The sequence below is a fragment of the Sycon ciliatum genome, chromosome 2 (genome assembly GCF_964019385.1).
Source record: "Sycon ciliatum chromosome 2, ocSycCili1.1, whole genome shotgun sequence".
Lineage (NCBI taxonomy): Eukaryota > Metazoa > Porifera > Calcarea > Leucosolenida > Sycettidae > Sycon > Sycon ciliatum.
This window is the reverse complement of record NC_088644.1, coordinates 45,434,955-45,458,917: the sequence shown is the minus strand read 5'-3', so window position 1 is coordinate 45,458,917 and position 23,963 is coordinate 45,434,955. Positions and strand designations below refer to the sequence as shown.

The 23,963-nt window shown below is 46.8% G+C and overlaps 2 protein-coding genes across 2 annotated transcripts; both read left to right on the top strand.

The window, feature by feature from the left end:
- The first annotated feature begins 397 nt into the window (after positions 1 to 397).
- LOC135810628 (uncharacterized) lies at positions 398 to 955 on the top strand. The gene has a single exon (XM_065324121.1). It carries the CDS (start codon positions 398 to 400, stop codon positions 953 to 955), a length of 558 nt encoding a protein of 185 aa, XP_065180193.1.
- Positions 956 to 15,811: 14,856 nt separating this feature from the next.
- Positions 15,812 to 20,502, top strand: LOC135810627 (uncharacterized). The gene is made up of 7 exons (XM_065324120.1): positions 15,812 to 16,031; positions 16,208 to 16,853; positions 17,044 to 17,288; positions 17,496 to 18,013; positions 18,231 to 18,375; positions 18,538 to 19,211; positions 19,373 to 20,502. The coding sequence occupies exons 1-7, from the start codon at positions 15,812 to 15,814 to the stop codon at positions 20,132 to 20,134; spliced, it is 3,210 nt and encodes a 1,069-aa protein (XP_065180192.1). The 3' UTR covers positions 20,135 to 20,502.
- The last annotated feature ends 3,461 nt before the right edge of the window (positions 20,503 to 23,963 follow it).

Below are 23,963 nucleotides of genomic sequence, written 5' to 3'. Positions count from 1 at the left end.
GTTTATGAAAATGCCTCTCTCGCACAATATAAATGATGAAGTATCATGAAGCGTTGTCTGCAGATGCAAATTTGTCCATGCCGTACATGAATCGCTGTGCCAGGGCAACATCTAATACGAACATGTACTTGATGTAGAAATGCGGAGAAGATGATAGGTGAATTTGTTCCGTTTCTGGGCATCGAAATGTTCAACTTCTTACCACATATTATAGGCCCACCTTGAAAGATTCCTGTTCCATGGCTGAAGCTATTGATTTGCGACCGCCTCTTGCTGACATGTCAAACCATTCTGCGCCGCTTGTTACACCCGCCCTTGTATCTCAAGCCTGGCTTAGGGACCTTGAGCCAGTTGCTTGACAGGTACTGCACACGTACTGCAACAGTGGAGCCTACGCATGAATCCGGACAAAACAGAACGCACGACTCTCTTCAGAAGAGCAGATCACATTGAGGAGGAATGGCGTATGACACGGAAACTTCGTTCGCTACTGGGGGACTGTGAGGACGTCGCCCGCAGGAAGCAACTGGTAGCAGTAGCATTTGCATCCTTTTGGTCACTCTGGAAGAGAGGATCCATCATCAGCGAGAAGCGGAGAATGAGATTGTACAAGGCGCTTGTACTTCCTATTCTCCTGTATCACTCTTGCACTTGGGCACTGACCAAGTCCGCACTGGATCAGCTGGATGCGTTTCATCGGCAGCAGCTCAGATCGCTGATCCAAGTAAAATGGCCGCAGAAAATCTCCAATGTGGCCCTTCTCCAGCGTTCCGGCGTAGAGCCTCTGAGCCGTGATGTGAAGAGGGCGAGGTGGCGTTTGTTGGGCCACATTCGTCGTTTGCCAGATGAGTGTCCAGCAAGAATGGCAATAGAGTACTACTTCAAAGACAAGGATGCCAAGAAATGGAGGGCCGACCCCGCAACACTATCCAGTCGTTTCTCTCAGCTGATCTGAAGATATCCGGCAATGGTCAACTCCATAACTTGCACTACCTACATCGCCTGCACCAGATTACGCAGGACCGCGGCAGCTGGAAGGAGTTGTGCAGTGCCCTGTAGTGCAAGGCCTATGCGTGCTTCAATGTGGTTCTGCCCGTAACTACATTCTCATACCATCTACAGTCAGAAGATTAACTATTACAGGAACAAACGGAATTATTACATGCACAGCACTATTCAGTGCTTTTTCCACGTGCAGGACTATTTAGTCACCGCCTTGCGTGCAGTCTTTACCCTTGTCACACCGTGTGTATATATTTGGAACCTATTCTTTATCACGTAGCTCAATATCATGAAATCATTATCCCCTTACTTTAATCTATCTGCATGAGTGAACCTGTCGGTGGACCTAATAGGATCCACCGACTTGAACGCCGCAGTGCTTAATACTACTACTTCTAATAATAATAATAATGACTTGGGGCTGCCCGCGTGCTAGAGTGTATGTGAAGTTTGTGGGTACAGTGAGGGCTGCGTCCCACCCACCTGTGTGAATTCACAGGAAGTGTGAGTTACGAAGTCTGAAGAAAATGTTGAACAGTCTATGCTGGGATGACGACTACACCATAGCTCAGTGGTTAGAGCATCGCTAGCTACAAGCGAGGGTCCCTGGTTCGAGTCCTGGTGGTGACAGTCAATTTTTCTTCAGACTTTTCCCGTTTGTCTCTTTCCCTCAAACTAGTGAAGATTTTATGACTTGAGGCTCCCCGCGTGCTAGAGTGTACGTGAAGTGTGGGGGTACAGTGAGGGCTGCGTCCCACCCGCCTGTGTGGATTCACAGGAAGTGTGCGTTACGAAGTCTGAAGAAAATGTTGAACAGTCTATGCTGGGATGACGACTACACCATAGCTCAGTGGTAAGAGCATCGCTGGCTACAAGCGAGGGTCCCTGGTTCGAGTCTTGGTGGTGACAGTCAATTTTTTCTTCAGACTTTTCCCATTTGTCTCTTTCCCTCAAACTAGTGAAGATTTTATGACTTGGGACTCCCCGCGTGCTAGAGTGTACGTGAAGTGTGTGGGTACAGTGAGGGCTGCGTCCCACCCGCCTATGTGGATTCACAGGAAGTGTGCGTTACGAAGTCTGAAGAAAATGTTGAATAGTCTATGCTGGGATGACGACTACATTGGTTAGAGCATCGCTAGCTACAAGCGAGGTTCCCTGGTTCGAGTCCTTGTGGTGACCGTCAATTTTCTTCAGACTTTTCCCGTTTGTCTCTTTCCCTCAAACTAGTGAAAATAATAATAATAATAATAATGTAGAAGAGAAAAGGACATATGGATACGAGTTAAGAGTTAACTCTGCATCACTTTAACATAATACTATATGCAGTCAGAAAGTGCAATAACTAGGCACAAAACTGACAGAGTACTGAGACATTCGACGTCCTTACACTGCTGCTTCGAATTGTCCTTAGACCGCTTTGTCAAATATCGTACTGGTCTCGTCATCCACCAGTAACAATCGACATTCTTTGTTCCGTTGGGACTGTAGCTTTTGCTCGTTTTCGCTGCGCTTGCCTTCCCCTCTTTGGTATTTCCATAACCTTGAACCTTCTAAGTTGGAAGGCTGTCGGTTAGCGCTACGGAGATGTGTTGAAGCTAGGTGTCAGGACGTCGAATGTCTCAGTACTCTGTCAGTTTTGTGCCTAGTTATTGCACTTTCTGACTGCATATAGTATCCAGTTACAGTGATGGAGAGTTACTCTTAACTCGTATCCATATGTCCTTTTCTCTTCTACATTTATTTATGGCTCAACATCCGAGTTTCAAATAATAATAATAATAATAATTTTTAAAAGAGGTCGGAGGCGGATGATACTTTAAAAACGAAGGTAAGTTTTGGGTCGCAACCATCCAGGCAAACACACATCCAGTCACAGTAAGGCACTTGTAAAAAGTATCTGAAGCAGGTTTTGAGTTTTGTGTTGTGCTGAACTTGACCATTTTCCACCTTGTCACGAGTGTTGTTATCTCATTATGTTTACGCTATACAAGTTTTAGTTTTTCTGACTTGAGCCATTCCCTGTATAATCCTTGATGAGAAGGGACAGAAAACGTTCGGATACTTTTGAGAAGTGCCTTATTGTGACTGGATGTATCTTTGCGTGGATACTTGCGACCCAAAACTTACCTTCGTTTTTAAAATTAATAAAAATAATAATAAGGATGGCGTAACTCCTCTGTAGCCTTGTCATGATTTCTTATTTTCTTTCACCGCCCACGGCCGCACAAAGTCCTTGGCTACAACAAAAAATTAAAGTCTCTCTGGAAAGGAGTTTGAAGTTTGGTTTTGAGAGATTTGGAGAGACTTTAATTTTTTGTTGTAGCCAAGGACTTTGTGCGGCCGTGGGCGGTGAAAGAAAATTAGAAAAATAATAATAATTTTTAAAAGAGATCGGAGGCGTATACTAATTTAAAACGAAGGTAAGTTATGGGTCGCAAGTATCCACGCAAACACACATCCAGTCACAATAAGGCACTTGTCAAAAGTATCTGAACGTTTTCGGTCCCTTCTCGTCAAGAATTATACAGGGAATGGCTCAAGTTGGAAAGACTAAAACTTATATAGAGCAAAGATAATGAGATAACAACACTCGTGACAAGGTGGGAAATTATCAAGTTCAGCACGACCCAAAACTCGAAGGAAAAGAATAATAATGACAATAACATAGTCACAGTGACTGGCCGTGCATACTACACACAGTTGCGCTCGGTGAAATCCGGCCCGAAGTGCATAACTGGCGCCCAGTACTGATGCGGCCCTTGACGCCCTCAAAGTTGTACAAGTGCTAGTGTGCGCGTGTGCCGTATGAACTGTGCATGTGCTGTACTCATACGCATGCACACCAAAGTGTAAAAAAAATGCGCCAAACAAAGACAAGTGTAACATTCATTTCAGTTCAGCAGAAGTAAAGAAGGTGGAGATCGTTTCGAAGCAGTTTATTTCATACACAGAACAGCAGGGCTTCAATATTTTGTGTGGCCACCGTCAGCTTCGATTAGGGCTTCAACACGACGTGACATTGACTCCACGTATGGGGAAACCGTGTCAGGACCCAACGAGTCCCACTCCAGGTGCAGTACCTACACCAGCTGGTCGGCATTCTCGCAGCGATGTGGAATTATTCTCTTCTTCAGAAGAGCCCACACATTCTCGATTGGATTCATGTCCCGCGAGCAGGGAGGTTGAAACAGGATGTTGCCTTGTTGGGTACTCCGCTATCGAGAAGATCCTGCTGTGCTTGAGTGAAGTGAATGAAAGAAATTTTGAACTGTTTTTAGCATGCAACACGTACACGTGCACTCCGAACTTTTACACGAAGTGCGTACAGTTGAGTTCATACACACAAATCGCCAGTGATGTAATGGGAGCTGGCTTCGCGGCGCCGGCTTTGCATTTCGGGCCAGATTTCACCGAGCGCAACTGTACATGTGGTCTGTCTGTACAGTGTGTACACTGTACAGTCAACCAGGCCGCATGTACCATGTACTGCAGTTGCAAAGCTGCCTAGCGCCTGTAGCAACCGCCGTTGCTACAGCTCGTCCTGTACACCGTACATACTCCAAGTGCATGCAAGCATTTTACAGCTACATGTACGTAGATCTACGTGTACAAATGCCGGCCAACTGGACTAAAAAGCGCTCAAAAATTCGGTTGTCCCTCTTTGGGAACAAAATCGGTCAGTTTGTCGGACAGGCGATCAAAAATCGGACGATTTCCGAAAAATCGGAGCAAGTGGCAGCCCTGATAGTGTTACATTGTTAACACCTCGACGAGGAGTAACACCAAACAATTGTAGCGACACCACATTTTCTTTCTGCACGCAAAGTTCAGGATCTAACTTACGGATATACAAGGCTTCTAACACAGCCAAATGCAACGCACATCTACCACGTGACAATATTGAGAAAACATCATCACTGTACAACTCACGATCATTTCACATCTGGCTTGCATAATACTGGCAACTCACACCGATCAAGAGCAGTACGTGGCATGCGGCCTCTATTTTCCTAAAACTTTGAAATTCTCCGTGAAGTCCAAATTTGAAATTGCAATTTGTTTTTGCTCCCAGTGGACATAGTTTGATGCGCTCCCCATGATATCAAGCGAGTGGTCGAGGGCCCTCTTGATGTGATTTGCCAGTATGATGCAAGCCAGATGTGGATTGATCGAAGAAGGATAGATTTACCATCAATGTGGATAAGAGTCATACTGTAGCTCAGTTGGTTAGAGCATTGTTCGCGAATAGCAAGGTCCCTGGTTCGAGTCCCGGTGGTGTGACTGATGATTTTTTCTTTCTTTCATATCAGGCTTGCAAGTTTTTGAGTTTCGGAGAGAAAAGAGCAGTACGTGGCATGTGGCCTCTAATTTCCTAAAATTATTATTATTATTATCATTGCATCATCATCTCGTTGCAAGCAATGCCAATATTGAATGAGAGAGGGGTGATGGCCATGGGCCTCTTGTTGTGCTAAGTGGCTGGTTAATGGCGGCAGATCCTGCCAGAAGGCGCAGGCAACATCAGTGTACGTGTTCAACGGGCATGGCAGCGTGGTGTGGCTGTGTGCGACGGGCTGGCAGGACAGTGATTGCTTCAGGGGCGTCTGGGTCTGCCGCGTCGGCCAGTTCGCTCCACAGTTCATTCCCCGTCACGTCACTATGGGACAAGTACAGTCAGCCGCAGTATCTTTGTTTTTGTGCCACATGCAATAACTAACTTTTCTGGTGTTAGACTGACTGCTGTTTTTGAGAGACTGGCCGCCACTTCTTAACTGCAGCTGAAGCTGGCGTGGGGCAGAATATGAGGTGGCGATAGTATCGGGCAGTAGCTGGGTGAAATCTACAGAGTCACCCTTCAATATTTTCTATCGTATAGTCTGGGGAACGGAGAGATTACCAGCGTTGGAAGACTCCGCTGAAGGTTGAGTTCCAGATCCAGGGGCAGTGATGGTGGCCAGCATTGGAACGATCGCCTCCGACAAGGCAACGGTGACGGTGGAGTGTACTTCCTGCCGCACAAACTGGCGCAAATCGTCATTCCTACTCCGGTCCGAGATCTGGGGAGTCGGAGAAGCTGCTGCAACACTCTCCAGGTCCTGCTCTTGCTCCTGCTCGTGCTCCTGCCGCAAGGATGGCGTGGCCGACGGGAATCGGGGCTCCTGATGTCAGACAGGGGCTCCGTGTTGCTCATAAAGCTGTGCGTTTGAAATCTTTGGCGGTTAGACAATGCCACTGAGCAGCCAGAGGTGTTTCCAGTGGAATTTGTTTTAAAAGTGATTCTGCCTGACAAGTTTAACTTGGAAAGGAGACCTGAAAGAAGTTGTATTACCATATTTCGTCAGGGGAATTCAAATGTCCATTGACTACCGCATTTTGCACTGACGGGACTCGTTGCAATGCGGGATGTTGTAGGAATGCAGCTGAAACTGCTCCTCAGACCACAGAAACCGCCAACCGCCTAAAAGCGGATCCAGGGGTTGCGAAAGGCACTCACCTACGCCTCAGGTTGTCGACGTGGGGTTAATGCATTTAGCCATTGTTAACGCTATATTCACATGCACAGACTCTCAACATTTCTTTTCGTCATGTTCCTTATACTTATCCAGGTCCTGTCTGTCTTTTGGCCTCTAGTTAAATGTACAACGCCTGCATTGCTCATGCACGTCTGCACTCATTTCACTGATCGAGGTAATATGCCACCTGATATTTCGTTCCCCATGCAGCATGCAAGTATAAAGTACACAGGTCCGTGCACCTGTTCAGGATCTGGGTGGCATTTACAGCTCAGTGGGGCATCCAGGTAATTGAGAGGAAGGTAGTATGGAAGGTGGATTTACATTTCAATTGGAAGACGTGACAATAATGAATATAGGTTGAAGAGTCCCTATACTTTGTCCATTCCTAAAATATATGACGTATAACTAGTTTGAAGTCGAAGTGATCTGTAATTCGTCAAGATTGATGCTTTCTCAGCATGCCACGTGAGAAGGCAATACGGTTGGATTTGCCTGGCCGATTGTGGTATGGAATTTGTTTTCAAACACCGCCTTTTTAATTTTGACTAAACGAATATCTTACCTGCTGACTGACGGCTTGACCAATATCACTATCGTTCTTGATTGCTGTCACAAGTTGAAAGATTGTGGATGAAGTGAAGTCAATGTCGTCATCTGATAAGTCATTGTTGGAAGTGATACTAGCTAGTGTAGTTGAATGCTCTACCACATTGCTAGCATCATAAACAATCTGAAACGGTATTGTATCAAGCAAATAAGTGCATTATTAGCATCATCATTTTATCATAATAGGAAAACACCACTTGTACGGGCAAGCCAACATGCATACCATCAAACTAAAGTGATTGGGGAAATATTATCACAGGTTTGAGTTGGTGAGTGTGAGAGGAATGCTTTAAACACCTCCTACTTTACACTTTACACATAATCATACTTTACACTGCACACATGCTCACACTGCACACATGCTCACACTGCACACATGCTCCACACGTTCGAATCTAATCCCTTTCGGTATACCTCTCATTGCTAACATTATGCATAGTCAATAGCACCTGTACCGTAAAGTACCGCCAGAGCGCCCTACTATCTCGTCCTTTCGTGGCCGCCTTGTGGAGGTGGCTTCCTGTCTGTAGGTCATACGACACGGACCTTGTACAAACATTGCACATTGTGCAGTCAATCCGTCCCCAGTTTTCCTTCGAGCGCCACATAAAAGCATACCAAGTGTGACCTTAGTACACGAAGGTTCTCACATCGTACAAACTTAGTAGCATTCTGCCATACGATTTTCTTCCCTTGGCTGTAAAATCAAGGTGGGGCGCTCTCGCGAGACGGGGCGCTCTGGCGGTACTTTACGGTAATACTGACATGGCACACAGCACATGGCACCTGCATTGCATAAGGGTCCAAACCGACCCCTGGGGTATGATTTTTGAAATATTTTTACTTTGCTTCATCACGTCTCACAAAGACTTCATGTGTTCCTAAACAACACAATAACCGAGATAAATAAATAGTAATTTTTGTTGCCATCTTCTATATGTCCGTCAAATAGTAGTAATAGGTTTTTCATTTGACCCGACGAGATCAGACGACGCCTGCAGACAACAGCATGAACAGTTCACCAGCCACACTCAACGAAAGCAAGTAGTATTACTCCTGACAAGTCTGGTTTCGTTCCATAAAGATGATGAGGAACTCATCAGAGGAGAAGCAGTTGTTGAATGAAGGGGTAAAGCTTAATAATGCTGTTTTATAGGAAGATACCGGCGCACGGTGTAAACACTCAACTAACTCACATATGTGACAAATCCACAAAAAAGGAATAGTGCAGAATGGAGGTGCCATGAACCCTACCAGACATAACTATCACAAGTGCTAAATCGATCCCAATGAGAAGGAGAGGTACACAGGAATAAGTTGCGCTAGTTTATATGTCACGTCTTCATGGAACGAAACAATACTTTGTAAGAAAGGGTTTGCTCCCCACACCGGAGCTCGCGCTATTCCGCCGACTTTACTTGACACTTGACTGACTCACGACTACAACGAAACAATACTTGTCAGGAGAAATACTACTTGCTTTCGTGGAGTGTGGCTGGTGAACTGTTCGTGCTGTTGTCTGCAAGCGTCGTGTCATCTCGTCTGGTCAAATGAAAAACCTATTACTAAATGAATAGTGTGGGTTAAAGGTTCATGATGGATTTCACTTTTATTACGGAAAATGCGAGTGGGGTCCAATCCGCGATATTCAAGTTAAAACAAAATGGCGTCACGATTTATTGAAAGTGGTATAGTTGGTGGTACGAGTGTTCAAAACCATTTGAACTTCATACTGTTCGTCTTCTTTTTGACATGCTCTCTTTCCATCGTCCTTAGCTTTTGTTTGTTGTGAGCTGTTTTGGCTTTCTCCTGTACCTCTGGGGGATGCCAAGTGATGGGTTTGAGAGGCTGGTGATGGCTGTGAGCGAGAGTTTGCCCATCGGCGTCGTCCTCGCTGTAGCGATGAAAATACTAGTTACTGCGCACCTGGCAGATATCACAACACGTCGGAGCGTCCAGGAGAAAAGGAATCTTGGGTTTTCACTGGAATCTAGTTCCTCCAGCATCGTGTAGCCCACCGTCGGTGAATGGCCGTCCAGAAACGTCGAACCTGGTCTTCTGCAGCAGAACCGTGGCCTTTGTACTGGAATCTTTGGGATCAGCCTTGCCAGGGGTTACACACACGGCCAGGTACGCGGGTATAGACATATCCCTGGTGTTGCCCCTTGTTTGTTCCTGTGTTTAAATTTTACTAGTATTTGTTCTTGCTGAGAAAGAAACGTTGCTCCATGAAAAGCTTTCTGTTCACGCCAGCGCCTTTGCTCTAGTAACATTGCTGTCTGATAATGGGTATTGCTAGTGATGCCAATGTTGAAGAGCAGCTGGGTTCTTTGAAACTTCATGACTCTGAAAATGTAGCTTGAACTAAGAGCTCCAAGTAGTTTAGCTTTTCGATGTGCCAGACCTATTGTTACGAGCTGCAGAGGTAAGGAGCAACGGAGGCGTGGGATTAATGCTAATAAGTATATGTTATCGCATGGTTGCAAGGGCCTTATGGCATATTATTGCCCCGAGAGGTTAGCCCAAGGGCCGTAGGCCCGAGGGCTAACCTCGAGGGGCAATAATATGCCATAAGGCCCGCAGCAACCATGCGATAACAAATTTATCACATGGCCCACAGAGCAGACCATTGGGCTGCTGTTGAAATTAGCCCAAATGCCAACACATTATGACCACAATGTATATTGATGTGCTATCATTATCAAAACAGGAAAAATGAAGATATTTCTCCTACACCCTAACAAAAAGTCTGCCACAGGCCATCAGAAAGTATACAGTACTGAAAGACGGAGACAGAAAAAAAGTGCCGGCACCGCATCGTCATAGCAATAGACATGGCAATGACAATAAATACAGCAGAACCAAAATTTCAGTTGAAAAATTAAGAGTGCTACCACAAAGAGTTTCTTCATGTTTACATGTGTATCAGGAAGTTGTCAGATACAGTACTGCAACAAGTGCAAGTATTTGACGACTCCCTGGTGTGTAATTCTGAGGACAATTTTTCATCTTCTTTTTTCAGCTCCAGATAGCTGTATTTTTCATTGCAAAACATTCCTGAATTGTTGTGTTTGTTGTTCAAGCAAAGGTGAAGGCAGAGGACAGATGAGCCTGGTAAGAGTTTTGCTCGGCACATGAAGACCACACACAGGCAGTGACTTTGCGAGGATCTGAAAACGCACGACGCCGAGTTGAATTATTTGTGTTCTTTCAAATAATTGTTTGTGATCACAGTACCACTTCGAGCAGAACTGAATCTTATCCAAAAGCTTACCGACGGTCAGGCTGCCAACATGACTGAACAAATGATCCCTGCAAGCACCACACAGCAGACGTCCGAGGCCACGTCCATTGCCGGGATGTCCATCTCCAAAAAGAATTCCATCTTCGTCTCAATGCTACACTGCGATTCGTCGTAGAGTCGTACATTCTACAGAGTCGTCGTAGTCACGCCAGGAAAGCTGAGATCGCCACTTTCGACCACGCGTTCACATGTCACACTGCGCCGTACATGAGTCACCATTGCCCATCATGTTCACATCCCGTAGATTTCACGCGTACAGTCTCAGGTAGGGTTGTCACTGACGACGGGCTTTGGACGCGGGCGTTGGACTGATTTATTGCCCGCTCATGCAGACCAGTGATTGGCCCAATCCAAGGAAACACTCACGTGACATGTGATAATGGTGTTTATGCCAAGCTCTCTCGTTTGATGACCATTTCCATTTCATTGTTGACGTTCGTACCTTGTCTGTGGCGTTCTACATGACCAGATGCTGTCACTATGGATGTTCAGAACTGATTGATCAGGTCATGCATTACATACACAATAGCTTAGATTCACTATCACTATAGTCACTGTCACCATGCATGACATGTGGACATGACAATGCGCTTAGTTTCTAGTTCTGTCCTACTGAGCGTCGTATGACACTCCGAGGACTGAATTCATGCGCGTTGGCGCGATATTACGGCGCTGTCGGCGCCCTTTCTAGGTTGTCTTCACATGCGGGAGACCTGTTGCTTTGAGTTGTTCTTGTGGACAGAAGAAGTTAGTTTACCAGAAAAGCCGTCCGTCGTTGTGACTGTCACATGAGCGTGAACATATGGTAGCAGAGGATGGTTTTGATGAAGTAGATTTATCGCAATTAGAGATAGACGGAATGGAAACGCTTCAAGAAGATACGCGAGGCGGGAGTACGGAGTCGCCGGTTTAGGGTGTGCTGAGAGAGACCAACGAGTCGAGCACCGCCGACAGGACAGGCGCTTCTGCAGGACGGAACGAAGATGAGGAACCATCTACAGAGAAGCTGTTGATGCAACTCAGAGCTGATAAAATTCAGAAGAAGCGAATATTCACCAATGCTAAACGGGCATTTTACGTGGGCTCATTACTTGAAGACCCAATACAGCGCATGATGCACATGGCATGTACACATGTACAGCGCACTGCATGCAGGCTGCATGCACTCTGCGATCCGATGTTGGGTGGATCGATCGATGGCACGTGGATGGGCGTCTTCTGCATTTTCCTTTCGAAGACACCGTATTTTTTCGCCTTTCCGGGATAATTCGATTGAAATCCGTACTGCGGACAAAACATCGTTTTTCCGTAAAAATAGAGACAAATACGGGCAGTTGGTAACACTGCTGCTGCGGATGAAGAGCTGAGTGGGAACTTATTATTATTATTATTATTTATTACAACATCTCAAAACTCGGCGGAAACACCGGCCAATGTTACGAGAGTGGGTGATTGCCAACCACGGCGATAAATAGAAATAAGGGGAGGGAAAAAGAAAGAGTAGCAAAACGAACAGCAACAACAACTCCGTAAAGAAAGATAATGTCAAATAAAAACAGTGAAAAGCACAGAGACGCAAAGGACATGTGGATAATGAGCTATGTATGTCGTAGTAAATAAGGGGCGGCACGGATCTTAAACAGGCGGAGTGAGGTCAGGTCCTTAACTTCTGTGGGTAGAGTGAGCCAAACAGAATAAGCAATAAAGAGAGGGGATCGCAAAAGAGTGGATGAGTTACACTTAGGGAGTAAGAGCGAGCTTCTAGTTCTTAGAGAAGAGAACCAATTAAAACACATGAGATGAGGTGGGCACAACTCAAGGTTAATAGAATGGACAAGAGAAGCCAGGTGTGCACTGCGTCCATGTGATAACGGGGTTGTGTGAGCGATTTTATAAAGGGCGGATGATGAGAGCATGCGGGGTTGACGGAGGACAATTTTAAGGATTTTCTTGTGATGTATTTCAAGCTTTGCAGCAGCGAAACAGGATAACCCAACCCAAGACGTATCTGCATAATCAAATATTGGGCGAAGGTAGGCTAAATCAAAAAGAAGCTTGCAAGACAGTGGGATGTAGGAGCAGTGGGGGGAGAGAATTCCTAAGGATTTACTTGATTTTTTACAGATATATTCGATGTGAGGTACCCAAGAAAGTGCAGAGTCAATCACAATGCCAAGGTGTTTGTGAGAAGAAACTATGTTAATTGGATTTGGAAAGTTGGCATGGATGAGGGTTGTGAACTCCAGCTGGGGCGGGAAGAGCATCATCTTTGTTTTTGATAGATTTGGGGACAACCTCCAGGACGACATCCAGGAAAGAACTTCCTGAATGCCAGCACGCAAGTTGTTTTTCAGGCCAGTGAGGGAAGCTGATGAGGTGAGAAGGGTCGTGTCGTCAGCAAACAGAGATGTTCCAGGGAAGACTGCAGGTAAGTCGTTTAGGTAAATTATAAATAGTAGGGGATCAAGAATTGATCCTTGAGGAATGCCTGACAATACTGGCTCTGCAGCCGAGGATGTGCCAAGCACAGTTACGTACTGATAACGCCCAGAGAGATAAGATTTCAGCCAGGAGAGTGGTTGTTTGCGTACCCTGAATGCATGCTCGAGCTTTGCCAAAAGTCCTCGATGCCAGACGGTATCAAAAGCCTTGGCCAAGTCAAAGAAGCAAATGCCAGCAAGCGCTCTGTTATCCCTATGCTGGCACACCTGCTGCACGATGCGGGTCAGTTGAAGGGAGGTGGAGTCGCCTTTACGAAACCCAGATTGTGCGGGACTCGGAAACGGCGAAACATGTCTGTATAAGTTGTCATAAAAGATGCGTTCACATACTTTGGACACGCAGGGAAGACGAGAGATAGGGCGGTAGTTTGCAGGTCCGTGGCGGGAACCTTTCTTGAATACAGGTATGCCTTTCGCTGTTTTCCATGCGGAAGAGAATATGCCCGTGGTAAATGACATGTTGAAAATTGGCACAAAGGGAATGCTATGGATGGTGCCAGGGCCTTGAGGACCCGGTTGGGGATGCCGTCAGGACCAGACGCCTTGCACGTCGGAAGCTTTTTCAGATGACGCCGGACAGTGGCAGTTGTGGTGATGACGGACGTGAAACAAGCTGAGGGCTCCGAGGGGGTGAGAATAGGGGGAATAGAAAGCAACGGGTCATCTGGCCGAGTCACAGAGGCAAACTGGGTGTTTAATGCCGTAGCTTTGGCCAAAGGGTCAGCCGCCTGCTGAGTCCCTGTTGTGAGTGACGGAATTTCCCGTGATGCGTTTCGAATTCTTGCTTGTCTCACAAACTGGTGAAGCGATGGGCGGTGTCTACCCTGCAAAGTAGTTTGCACTGAGCGGATATAAGCTCTGTACTTTGTCCGCGTCAGGGTTTTCATAATATTTCGCTGCTGTTGGTATGCTTGTTTGTTTTGTTGTGCTGGGTACTTCTTAAAAATGCTATAGAGATCATATTTCCACTTGTTTGCTGTGCGGAGATGGGCATCAACTCAGGGTGGCTGACTGGGCCGTGGGCAGCGGTGAGAATACGGCTGCTTTCCGATTGGCAAGAGGTGCTTCTCAAGGGCACTGTTGAGAATGGAAGAAAAGTGCGAAAGCGCATCATTGACGTTGCTGGCACGCAGGTGCCAGCTCCACTCAATATCAGAGAGCTCTGCATTCACACTATCCCAGACGGAAGATGGCACGGATTTAAAGTCATATTCCGGCTTTGCAGGAACATTGCTGAAGTGGCTTCGGGGTGCAGCAGCGGGATGTCCGCTTGCAGCAGGTTCCTCACGGTAAACAGCATCAGTAGGCAGTAGGAAATGACTGAGGATCTGTGCGTGGTCAGATGCACCAAGAGGAGCAACAGATGTAACAGAGAGTAGTAGGTGAGGATGATCCGTGAGTACAACGTCAATACACGATGTTGAGCCGTGGGGGGTAAAGTGTGTGGGGAATGTCACCATTTGCTCAAGGCCAAAACAAGAGAAGAGGTTACGGACCTCCCTTCCAGCACGATTCGTGGTGTCACTAGGAGACCAGTCAGAGTGGCGAGCATTCAAGTCTCCTGCAAGTACAATCGCCGAATTGGGGAGGCTAATATTGGACAGACAGTCTTCTAGGAGGTCACAAAATGCCTGGACTTGGGAGATGCAGTCTCCAGGGGGTCTGTAAACAGAGCAGATGATGAGGGGGAGTGAGGGAAGGATCACGGGCCGCAATTCGAGCCAAACCGCCTCCAGTCCACAGCGCTCAAGGTCGAAGCGGCGCTTGATGGACATGAACGATCTGTCAGTTACAAGAGTAGCAACACCGCCATAGCCTCTTGCTGGCAGGTTATCAGAGCTGGTCGTGGGTGGTCGGTCTAGGCGGTATGACATGTAGCCTGGAATTGAGACGTCTATGGCAGCTGTCAGCCACGTTTCACATAGGCAGATTATGTCTGGAGAATACTGCTCACAGACTTGACTAAGCTCAGCTAACTTATTTACTATGGAGCGGCAGTTAAGTGAGAGCACTGAGAAGGATGAAGGTAATTGGGCAGGTAGATTGGGAGTTTTATTAGTTTGTCGTCCAGAATCAGGAAGGAATGGTGGCGCAAGTGGATTGAGCGACGCACTCAGTTCTGTTGAGTGATGCGAGTAGTTAGTGCGGGGCGGGTTCTGGCCCACTTTTTGACCTTTGACCTTTGGGCCAAATAAGGCACACTGTGTCGGTCGTGCTTGGCCTGGCCCCGGGACTCCCCCAGGGTTTGACCTTTGACCTTTGGGTTAAATAAGGCACACTGTGTCGGGCGTGCTTGGTCTGGCCCCGGAACCCCCAGAGTTTGACCTTTGATCCCTGGCATGCCATAAATGTCATCCTTAAGGTTCTTTTTGCCATAGGTGGCGACCGTGCACTTGTGCACGTTCGGTGCATTCGCACCAGGGAGTAGTAAAATACGTACTATTCCCTGATTCGTACATCGTAGATGTGCACTGAATGACATATTGCGCATGCGCGCATACGCAGGCGAAGCGTGCGGCCTTCAGTGACCCTGCGTGTGGACAAGACGCAGTGCAACACAAGGTGGACTAGTACACGTGTCATTATACTAGTGTGATAGCCGACCTCCTAAACGCTGTAGGAAGAGATTTTTCCTCAGTATGTTGTAGGCAGTGCTGGAGGTGACGTACGTGACGATGGCGGAGCCAAGTGCAAAACGATCTAGGCAGTCGAGACAGCCCACCTCGAGCGCCGTGCGTGGTTTTTTGAAAAAGTTTTCTTTGCCAGGTTCGGGCACTGATCCTCTCGTCTTTTTCAGCAGCAATCATGACGAGCTCAGACAGGTTCTCCTCGAGGAGCTTCAGTCTCACCCGTTCAAGGTGGTTTTAGTTTTGAGGGTGGAGATGACACGAGAGTCGGCCACGGGTAGTACGTCTGCCTTCCCGTTTTTTAGAAGTAGACCGGCTCGGATCCTCAGCGAAGGGGACATTGATAGTGCAGTCAAGACGATGGTGGCGAGGATCACTGGTCTTATTGATAAGTGGATGCAGAACGGATCTGACTGGACCGTTTCTCGAGTGAGGCAGCTGGATGTGTCGACAGCAAAGTACACTCCTCTTCGAGGTGAGTTTCTGTTCATCCGGCAGTGTTTGTTCGAAGCCTGTCGAATTTCTTGTGGAAAGTTGTAGATGTATGTTTTGTGCCAGATGTACAGTCTTTCGTGATTGTCGAGAGGGTGTAGTTGTGATGTGGTGTAACTCTGAGCAAAGCCTTCGTTGTATTTTTGTGGTGTACTGTAGGTGGTGCAGCTGATATCCCACCCAAATTAGAAAAAAAGAAGGCCATCATTAACATAAAGAACAACGATGACAGATGTTTGATGTGGGCGTTGTTGTCAGCGCTGCATCCCATCGACAACAACCCACAGCGTGTGTCCAGGTACACCCAGTACGTTGATGAGCTGCGGTTCGATGGTGTAATGTTCCCTGCAACGCTCCGTGATGTACCCAAAGTGGAGTTACAGAATGGTCTTGCAATCAATGTGTTTGGCTACGAGGGGAATCTGTACCCACTCTATCTCAGCGAGCGACAGGAGACTCCCATCAACCTGCTTCTACATGACAACCACTTCACATGGATAAAAAACTTCAGTCGTGCATGTGAGAATAAGAACAAGCGGGCAACACACTACTGCCTTCGATGCCTCTCCGCACACAAAACAGCAGACTCCCTGCAGCATCACAGTGAGAGATGTCAGGTGATGAAGCCCGTGCCAGTCGTCATGCCCACAGCAAAGGACAGCATCCTCAAATATACAAATTTGAAGCACAGGATGGTGGCTCCCTATATCATTTACGCTGATACGGAGGCAATCATTGAGCCGATGGAGGAACAGCATGGCAGCAGCACTGTACGCACAGCCCGTCACGTGCCATGCAGCATCAGGTATGTTTTGTTGTTGGTGTTGTTTTTGACTAATGTTTGCTGTACTCATGCCTGCACAGTGCTTGCTGTTATTCCTTCTTGTCTTGTTCTCCCCTAATTGTGTTCGTGTTGTAGTATGTGCATTTTGTGTGATTCCATTTTTTCAAAAATCACTTATTCTTACTTTCCTTCTTCTTTTATGCTCTTGTAGATATGCTGCCATCCAATCCAACGGTGAAGTCCGGGGCGAGTTTGACGACTGCAGTGAGAATGCCATTCACAACTTTTTCGACAGTCTCAAAGAGTTAGAAGGCAGTATCCAGGAGGATTTGGCTGATATCAAGCCAATCCGCATGACGGCAGAACTGGAGCTTGAGTTTCAGAACGCAGTCCACTGCTGGATATGTGACGAAGTACTTGGAGAAGACCGTGTTCGCGATCATGATCATCTCACTGGTAAGTATTATAATTTTTTGTTTATTTTTGTTGTTTTGCAGTTGTGTGTAGATATGCGTATGATGTGTATAGTGCATGTTCATGTCTTTGTAGCTGTTTGCATATGGGTTTTATCACGGTGTATTGAATTGTATTGTCTGTGGTATCACATTCACTGTAGATGTTTACTATGTTTGTGTATTCCCCTCTTTCTGAATATCTGCACAGGCGACTACCGTGGTGCTGCACACTACCAGTGTAATATTCAGCTGAGTATCTACCCACATCGCCAGATCATTCCGGTTGTGTTTCACAACCTGAAAGGGTACGATGCTCACCACCTCATCGCCCACATTGGTATGACCGAGGTTGAAGAGGTGGAGTACGAGGATTCTAACCAGCGTAAGCGGATTAAGAAGGTTGGTGAGATCAGTGTCATCGCCAACAACATGGAGAAATATATTTCATTCAAGTGGCATCAGTACCGCTTCATCGACTCCATGGCCTTCTTGAACTCCTCTCTGGACTCGTTGGTGAGCAACACCCCGGAAGATGCCTTCAAGCTTACTCGTACAATGGCCCATCATGACCTTCTCCTGCGTAAGGGTGTCTACCCCTACGAGTACATGGACTCCTTTGCTCGGTTTGATGAGACGCAGCTGCCACCTAAATCAGCATTTGAGTCTAGTTTGACTGGAGAAGGTATCAGTGATGCTGACTATGCCCATGCTCAGAACATATGGCAGGTAAGCAGCTTGTGCCTTCTGTATTGACCTTCAGGATGTCCCTGATGCCATGCTTTTTGTACTGTGCTCTACTTTTGACTTTGAACGCTGTTGTGATGTGCTCTACTCATTTTTTGTACTCATTGCTCTCTATCTGTGGATGTGTGGATGCTGGTGTGTATGGATGTGTGCATGTGTGCGTGTATTGCTGCTTTTTGTTTTGTTTTTCGTTTTGCAGACATTTGAGTGCAGTACAATGGAGGCCTATCATGACCTCTATTTGCAAACAGATGTCTATCTTCTAGCAGATGTCTTTGAGCATTTCCGCAAGACGGCATACAAGACGTATGGGTTGGATCCAGCCCATTACCTTACTCTCCCAGGTATATGTTCATTAGTCTTTGTTGTTGTCCAATGTATTCTCTCCTTTAGATGGTGTTCTCTGTTAGTATTCTTGTGCTTTCTTGTCGGTGTATTTTTATACTTTTTGCATGGTGTATTGACTTTCGTGTTTGTGTTCTGGTGTGTTGTATGGTGTTATGTAGGATATGCATGGGATGCTCTACTACGGTTCACCCAGATTGAACTGCAGCTGCTCACGGATGTAGACATGCATCTGTTTGTCGAAGCCGGTCTACGTGGGGGCATCTCAATGGCGTCGCAGCGGTACGGCAAGGCCAACAACCCAACGATGGATCAGTACAATCCGGCCGAGCCCACATCATACCTGCTATACCTTGATGCCAACAACCTGTATGGCTGGGCTATGTGCCAGAGTATGCCGACATCTGAGTTTGCCTGGTGTGACAAGAAGCTGTCCGAGATACTGGCACACCCTGCAGATTCGAGCACTGGGTTCATTGTGGAGTGTGATCTTGAGGTACCCTCTTCGCTGCACCACTACTTCAATGATTATCCACTCGCACCGGAAGTGATGAGAACATTCTCAGATAAGCTATCACCATACCAACAAGCACTTGTGGAGGAGCTCAAAGTGTCAGCCGTAGATGGAGTCAAGTTGACACCCAGTCTCCTACCCAAGTCCAAGTATGTGTTACACTACCGTGCACTGCAGCTGTATTCGCGTCTAGGCATGGTGGTGACCGCTGTTCACAAGGTGTTGGGATTTCAGCAGAGTGCCTGGATGGCCCCCTACATCAATCTGAACACTGCACTTCGCACGAGGGCTACAACCGACTTTGAGAAGAGCTTTTACAAGGTAAATGCAACCGTTGTGTGCAGTCCCGTATGTTGTTGTTGTTTTTTGTCGCATGTATGGGGCAAGTGTGACGTGGGGTATGCTAATTGAAAATATGCTGATGTGAAGGAATGGCATGATATGATTCTCATGTGTCATGTTTGCCTGTTTGTATGCTGCAGCTGATGAACAACTCAGTCTTTGGCAAGACGATGGAGAATGTTCGTAATCGAACACGCATCGATCTCTTGCGAGAAGAAAGTGAGGAGCAGGTACTGAGGGCAGTGAGCAAGCCTACATATGTGCGGCATGACATTTTCCCGAACGGGCTTGTTGGAATAGAAAAGCAGCACACTGAGATCAAGCTCAACAAGCCGGTCTATGTGGGTATGTCGATACTAGACCTGTCAAAGGTACACATGTACTCCTTCTACTACGATGTGCTGAAGGAGCAGTATGGTAGCAGAATCCGGCTGTTGTACACCGACACCGACTCTGTTATTGTGCACATCACCACCGGTGATGTTTATGCAGAGATGGATCTGTCTCTGTATGACACCAGCAACTTTCCCACTGACCATCCTCAGTACACTTCTGCCAATAAGAAAGTGGTTGGCAAATTCAAAGATGAGCTTGGTGAGAAATCCATGGTGGAGTTTGTAGGTCTAAGATCGAAGATGTACTCCTACATCGGACAGGAATCGGCCAAACGGGCCAAGGGTGTGCGAAAGGCAGTCCTGGCAAATACCATCACCCACAAGGACTATGTAGATGCACTGCTCAGTCATCGTGTGTCTTCCAGGCCTATGACGGGTCTCCGATCACATTGCCACACAGTGTATGAGGAGGTAACCACCAAGGTGGCATTGTCTCCATTCGACTGCAAGCGGTACATACTGGATGATGGCATGGCCACACTTGCTTATGGTCAAAAGGACATTTAATGGACAGGACCCCACATTGAACATGTTTCATCATTTTCATACAAAACTCCCCGCCGTTCTTCTGTCATTAATTCCTCCTATCTTGGCGTGTGGGGCCGGCTCCAACAATATACATTTTTGTTAAATATATCAGGCTTGTGCCTCAATCATATTGCAGGATATAGTGCATCGTGCGGTATAATAATCTTCATCGTATCATCAAATATTACCCTACACACTTTGGTTTGCAGTGTGTGCACAGCATAGTCCATATATCATCAAATTGATCAAGTTCAGTATCTGCGGGCATATATTTCCCCAGCTTGAGAAAATGCTTATATACTTGCGTAAATTTATGCTCACAATGATGACATTAAAATGAGATTAACTCTGCCACACATTATATTACCAGACACTGTTGTTGTTGTTGTCGTCGTCGTCGTTGTTGTTGTTGTTGTTGTTGGTTGTTGTTGGCTGGTGTTGGCTGTTGTCGGTTGTTGGGTGTTGTTGTCGGTTGTTGGGTGTTGTTGGTTGTTGTTGTTGGTTGTTGTTGTTGGTTGTTGTTGTTGGTTGTTGTTGTTGGTTGTTGTTGTTGGTTGTTGTCGGTTGTTGTCCGTTGTTGTTGGTTGTTGTTGGTTGTTGTTGGCTGTTGTTGGTTGTTGTTGTTTGTTGTTGTCGGTTGTTGGTTGTTGTTGTGTGTTGTTGTTGGTTGTTGATGGTTGTTGTCAGTTGTTGTTGGTTGTTGGTTGTTGTTGTTGGTTGTTCTTGGTTGTTGTCCGTTGTTGTTGGTTGTTGTTGGTTTTTGTTGGTTGTTGTTGGTTGTTGTCGGTTGTTGTCGGTTGTTGTTGGTTGTTGCTGGTTGTTGTTGGCTGTTGTTGTTGGTTGTTGTTGTTGGTTGTTGTTGTTGGTTGCTGTTGTTGGTTGTTGTTGGTTGTTGTCGGTTGTTGTTGGTTGTTGTTGGTTATTGTTGGTTGTTGTTGGTTGTTGTTGTTTGTTGTTGTTTGTTGTTGGTTGTTGTTGGTTGTTGTTGGCTGTTGTTGTTGGTTGTTGTTGTTGGTTGTTGTTGTTGGTTGCTGTTGTTGGTTGTTGTTGGTTGTTGTCGGTTGTTGTTGGTTGTTGTTGGTTGTTGTTGGTTGTTGTTGGTTGTTGTTGTTTGTTGTTGTTTGTTGTTTGTTGTTGGTTGTTGTTGGTTGTTGTTGTTTGTTGTCCCATGGGACAATGAAACTACAAAGGAAAGTGGCTACTGACGAGGCACCTGTGACCACGCCAATGCCTGAAACTGATGAAGCTGAGGAACGGAGGATCCTTGAGTTGGCCCTTAGCCGACTTGAGCGTGATTAACAGCAGTGTTTACACTCCTCAGCAAATCCCATCAAATCGGAGCACATGTTGACGGGAGATTAGAGTTGGCACTGCTCAGTAATGGCAAAATATTTTAAATGGCCGCCAAGACTTTTCTCAATAGGCGGAAGAGTCACCTGTATGCAATACGTTGTATATGTCATGTGTGTGTATTGTATATGCATTGGGCTCGAGTAACTCAACAGCATTCGCTCAGTAACACTCAACACTTCCACCGCGTTAGTTATATTCATTGCATTATTAAGATTATTGTCTCCACGTCGCCTTTTTAGTCAATTTTTTCTTCAGACTTTTCCCGTTTGTCTCTTTCCCTCAAAACCAGTTAATATTTTATGACTTGGGGCTCCCCGCGTGCTAGTTTGTACGTGAAGTGTGTGGGTACAGTGAGGGCTGCGTCCAACCCGCCTGTGTGGATTCACAGGAAGTGTGAGTTACGAAGTCTGAGGGAAACGTTGAATGGTCTCTGCTTGGATGACGACTACACCATAGCTCAGTGGTTAGAGCATCGCTGGCTACAGGCGAGGGTCCCTGGTTCGAGTCCTGGTGGTGACAGTCAATTTTTTCTTCAGACTTTTCCCGTTTGTCTCTTTCCCTCAAAACCAGTTAATATGTTATGACTTGGGGCTCCCCGCGTGCTAGTTTGTACGTGAAGTGTGTGGGTACAGCGAGGGCTGCGTCCCACCCGCCTGTGTGGATTCACAGGAAGTGTGAGTTACGAAGTCTGAGGGAAACGTTGAATGGTCTCTGCTTGGATGACGACTACACCATAGCTCAGTGGTTAGAGCATCGCTGGCTACAGGCGAGGGTCCCTGGTTCGAGTCCTGGTGGTGACAGTCAATTTTTTCTTCAGACTTTTCCCGTTTGTCTCTTTCCCTCAAAACCAGTTAATAATAATAATAATAAATTATTAATAATAAAACAGGTCGCGTAATGAAGCAGCATAACGATAGATTTGCAAAGTCATGATGCCTGGTCCGCTTCTGTCCTGGGTTCACTACCCCGTGCCTTGCAGCCTCGAGCAAAACCAGCTCAGGCTGAGAGTTCCCTCCATGATTGCTTGTCCAAAGCGCCCATTCTGAGCCCACACAGATCAGTCATGGTCTTCAGTGGTATGTCTCTGGCAGCTGTGCTTGCCTTGACTGCCATGGCCCGGTTCGATTTTGGGCGTCCACGCACACCAGTGACATCTCGACGGAAATACATAATCCTACACAGTTGCGAGGGCATGATGCTCTGATCAGGCCCGAGGTCTGTGAGTGATCTTGCCCGAGGTCGCGATGCCCAAGGGGCGTAGCCCCGAGGGCGTCGCGACCGAGGGCAAGATCACTCACATGACCGAGGGCCTGATCAGAGCGGCATGCCCGACGCAACTGTGTAGGATTGCGCTACAGACAAGGCTCCCCTCACAAACAACTAACTACTTTATAATTATGTCTTTACTCGGTATTGTGTGCAGTGACCATCACAGACAGCTATTTGTTTGGTCGGAACTTTCCAGTTTTGAGATGAAAGTATTCAAGTACAGTGAAGGCAGTTGTAACGTTAGTACCAGTAATATGACGGATTCGGAATAAACCCATTCTTCGAGTTAGATGATTGCCAGAGTAAGGTTCAAATGCGAGTGCTGAGAAGCTGCAGCCTTAGGGCAGGTACAAAATGTACTTGTGGAGGTCTGCTTCCCTTGTGTACGTTTCGCCGCGAGAAACAGGACCAGCTGCAAGGTCGGTTGGCGTTTCTGGTCTCCCTGCAGACGTTCTAGACAGTAGTGAGTATATAATAGATTTGGAGAAGGGAGACAAATTTTTAGTCCTCGTCGGAGATGTTGCCCAAGGCGAGGACTTCGAAAAATGGTAAATGCGCATGTGCGGCGCGATGCTGTACGACTGCTGTTCTTGACCGGCTAAGCGGTCAAGATCGACTGATCTTGACTGCTTATTCTGGCCGCTCATTGGCCGTCTCCTAGCAACAAGCACGTGCCATGTCTGAAGTAGTTGTCCATTGCCTGCTGTGGTGGGGCATCTGAGGGCATCCTCAGAACATGACCCAACAGCCGGAAACGGCGGACAGCAACGGTGTGCGAAAGTGGCTGTGTGTGTGCTCTGGAATATAGGTCTTTGTTAGAGATGATGGCGGGATACCTAATTCCGAACAAGTTCCGTAGTTGACGTCTATGGAAGGCGTTCAGCTTCTCCAATGCAGCCTCTGTCAGTCCCCAGATTTCGCAGTTGTATAACAGTGTTTGTAGGACGATGGCATTGTAGAGACGAACCCTGGTTTCCTCGGATACAAGTTGACGTCGTATCCAGAGCGAATACATGCGGCCATACGATGTTGATGCTTGGTCCATTCGTCGGCTCAAGTCCTCCTCTTCCCCCAAGAGAGAGCCAAGTTGCTTCGATCTTCGCCATTCGGTGGTGGAGGCAGAGATGTGAAGCCACTCTGTTTTGCTGCTGTTAACGTTGAGTGACCAGTCACCCAGGCCGTCAGC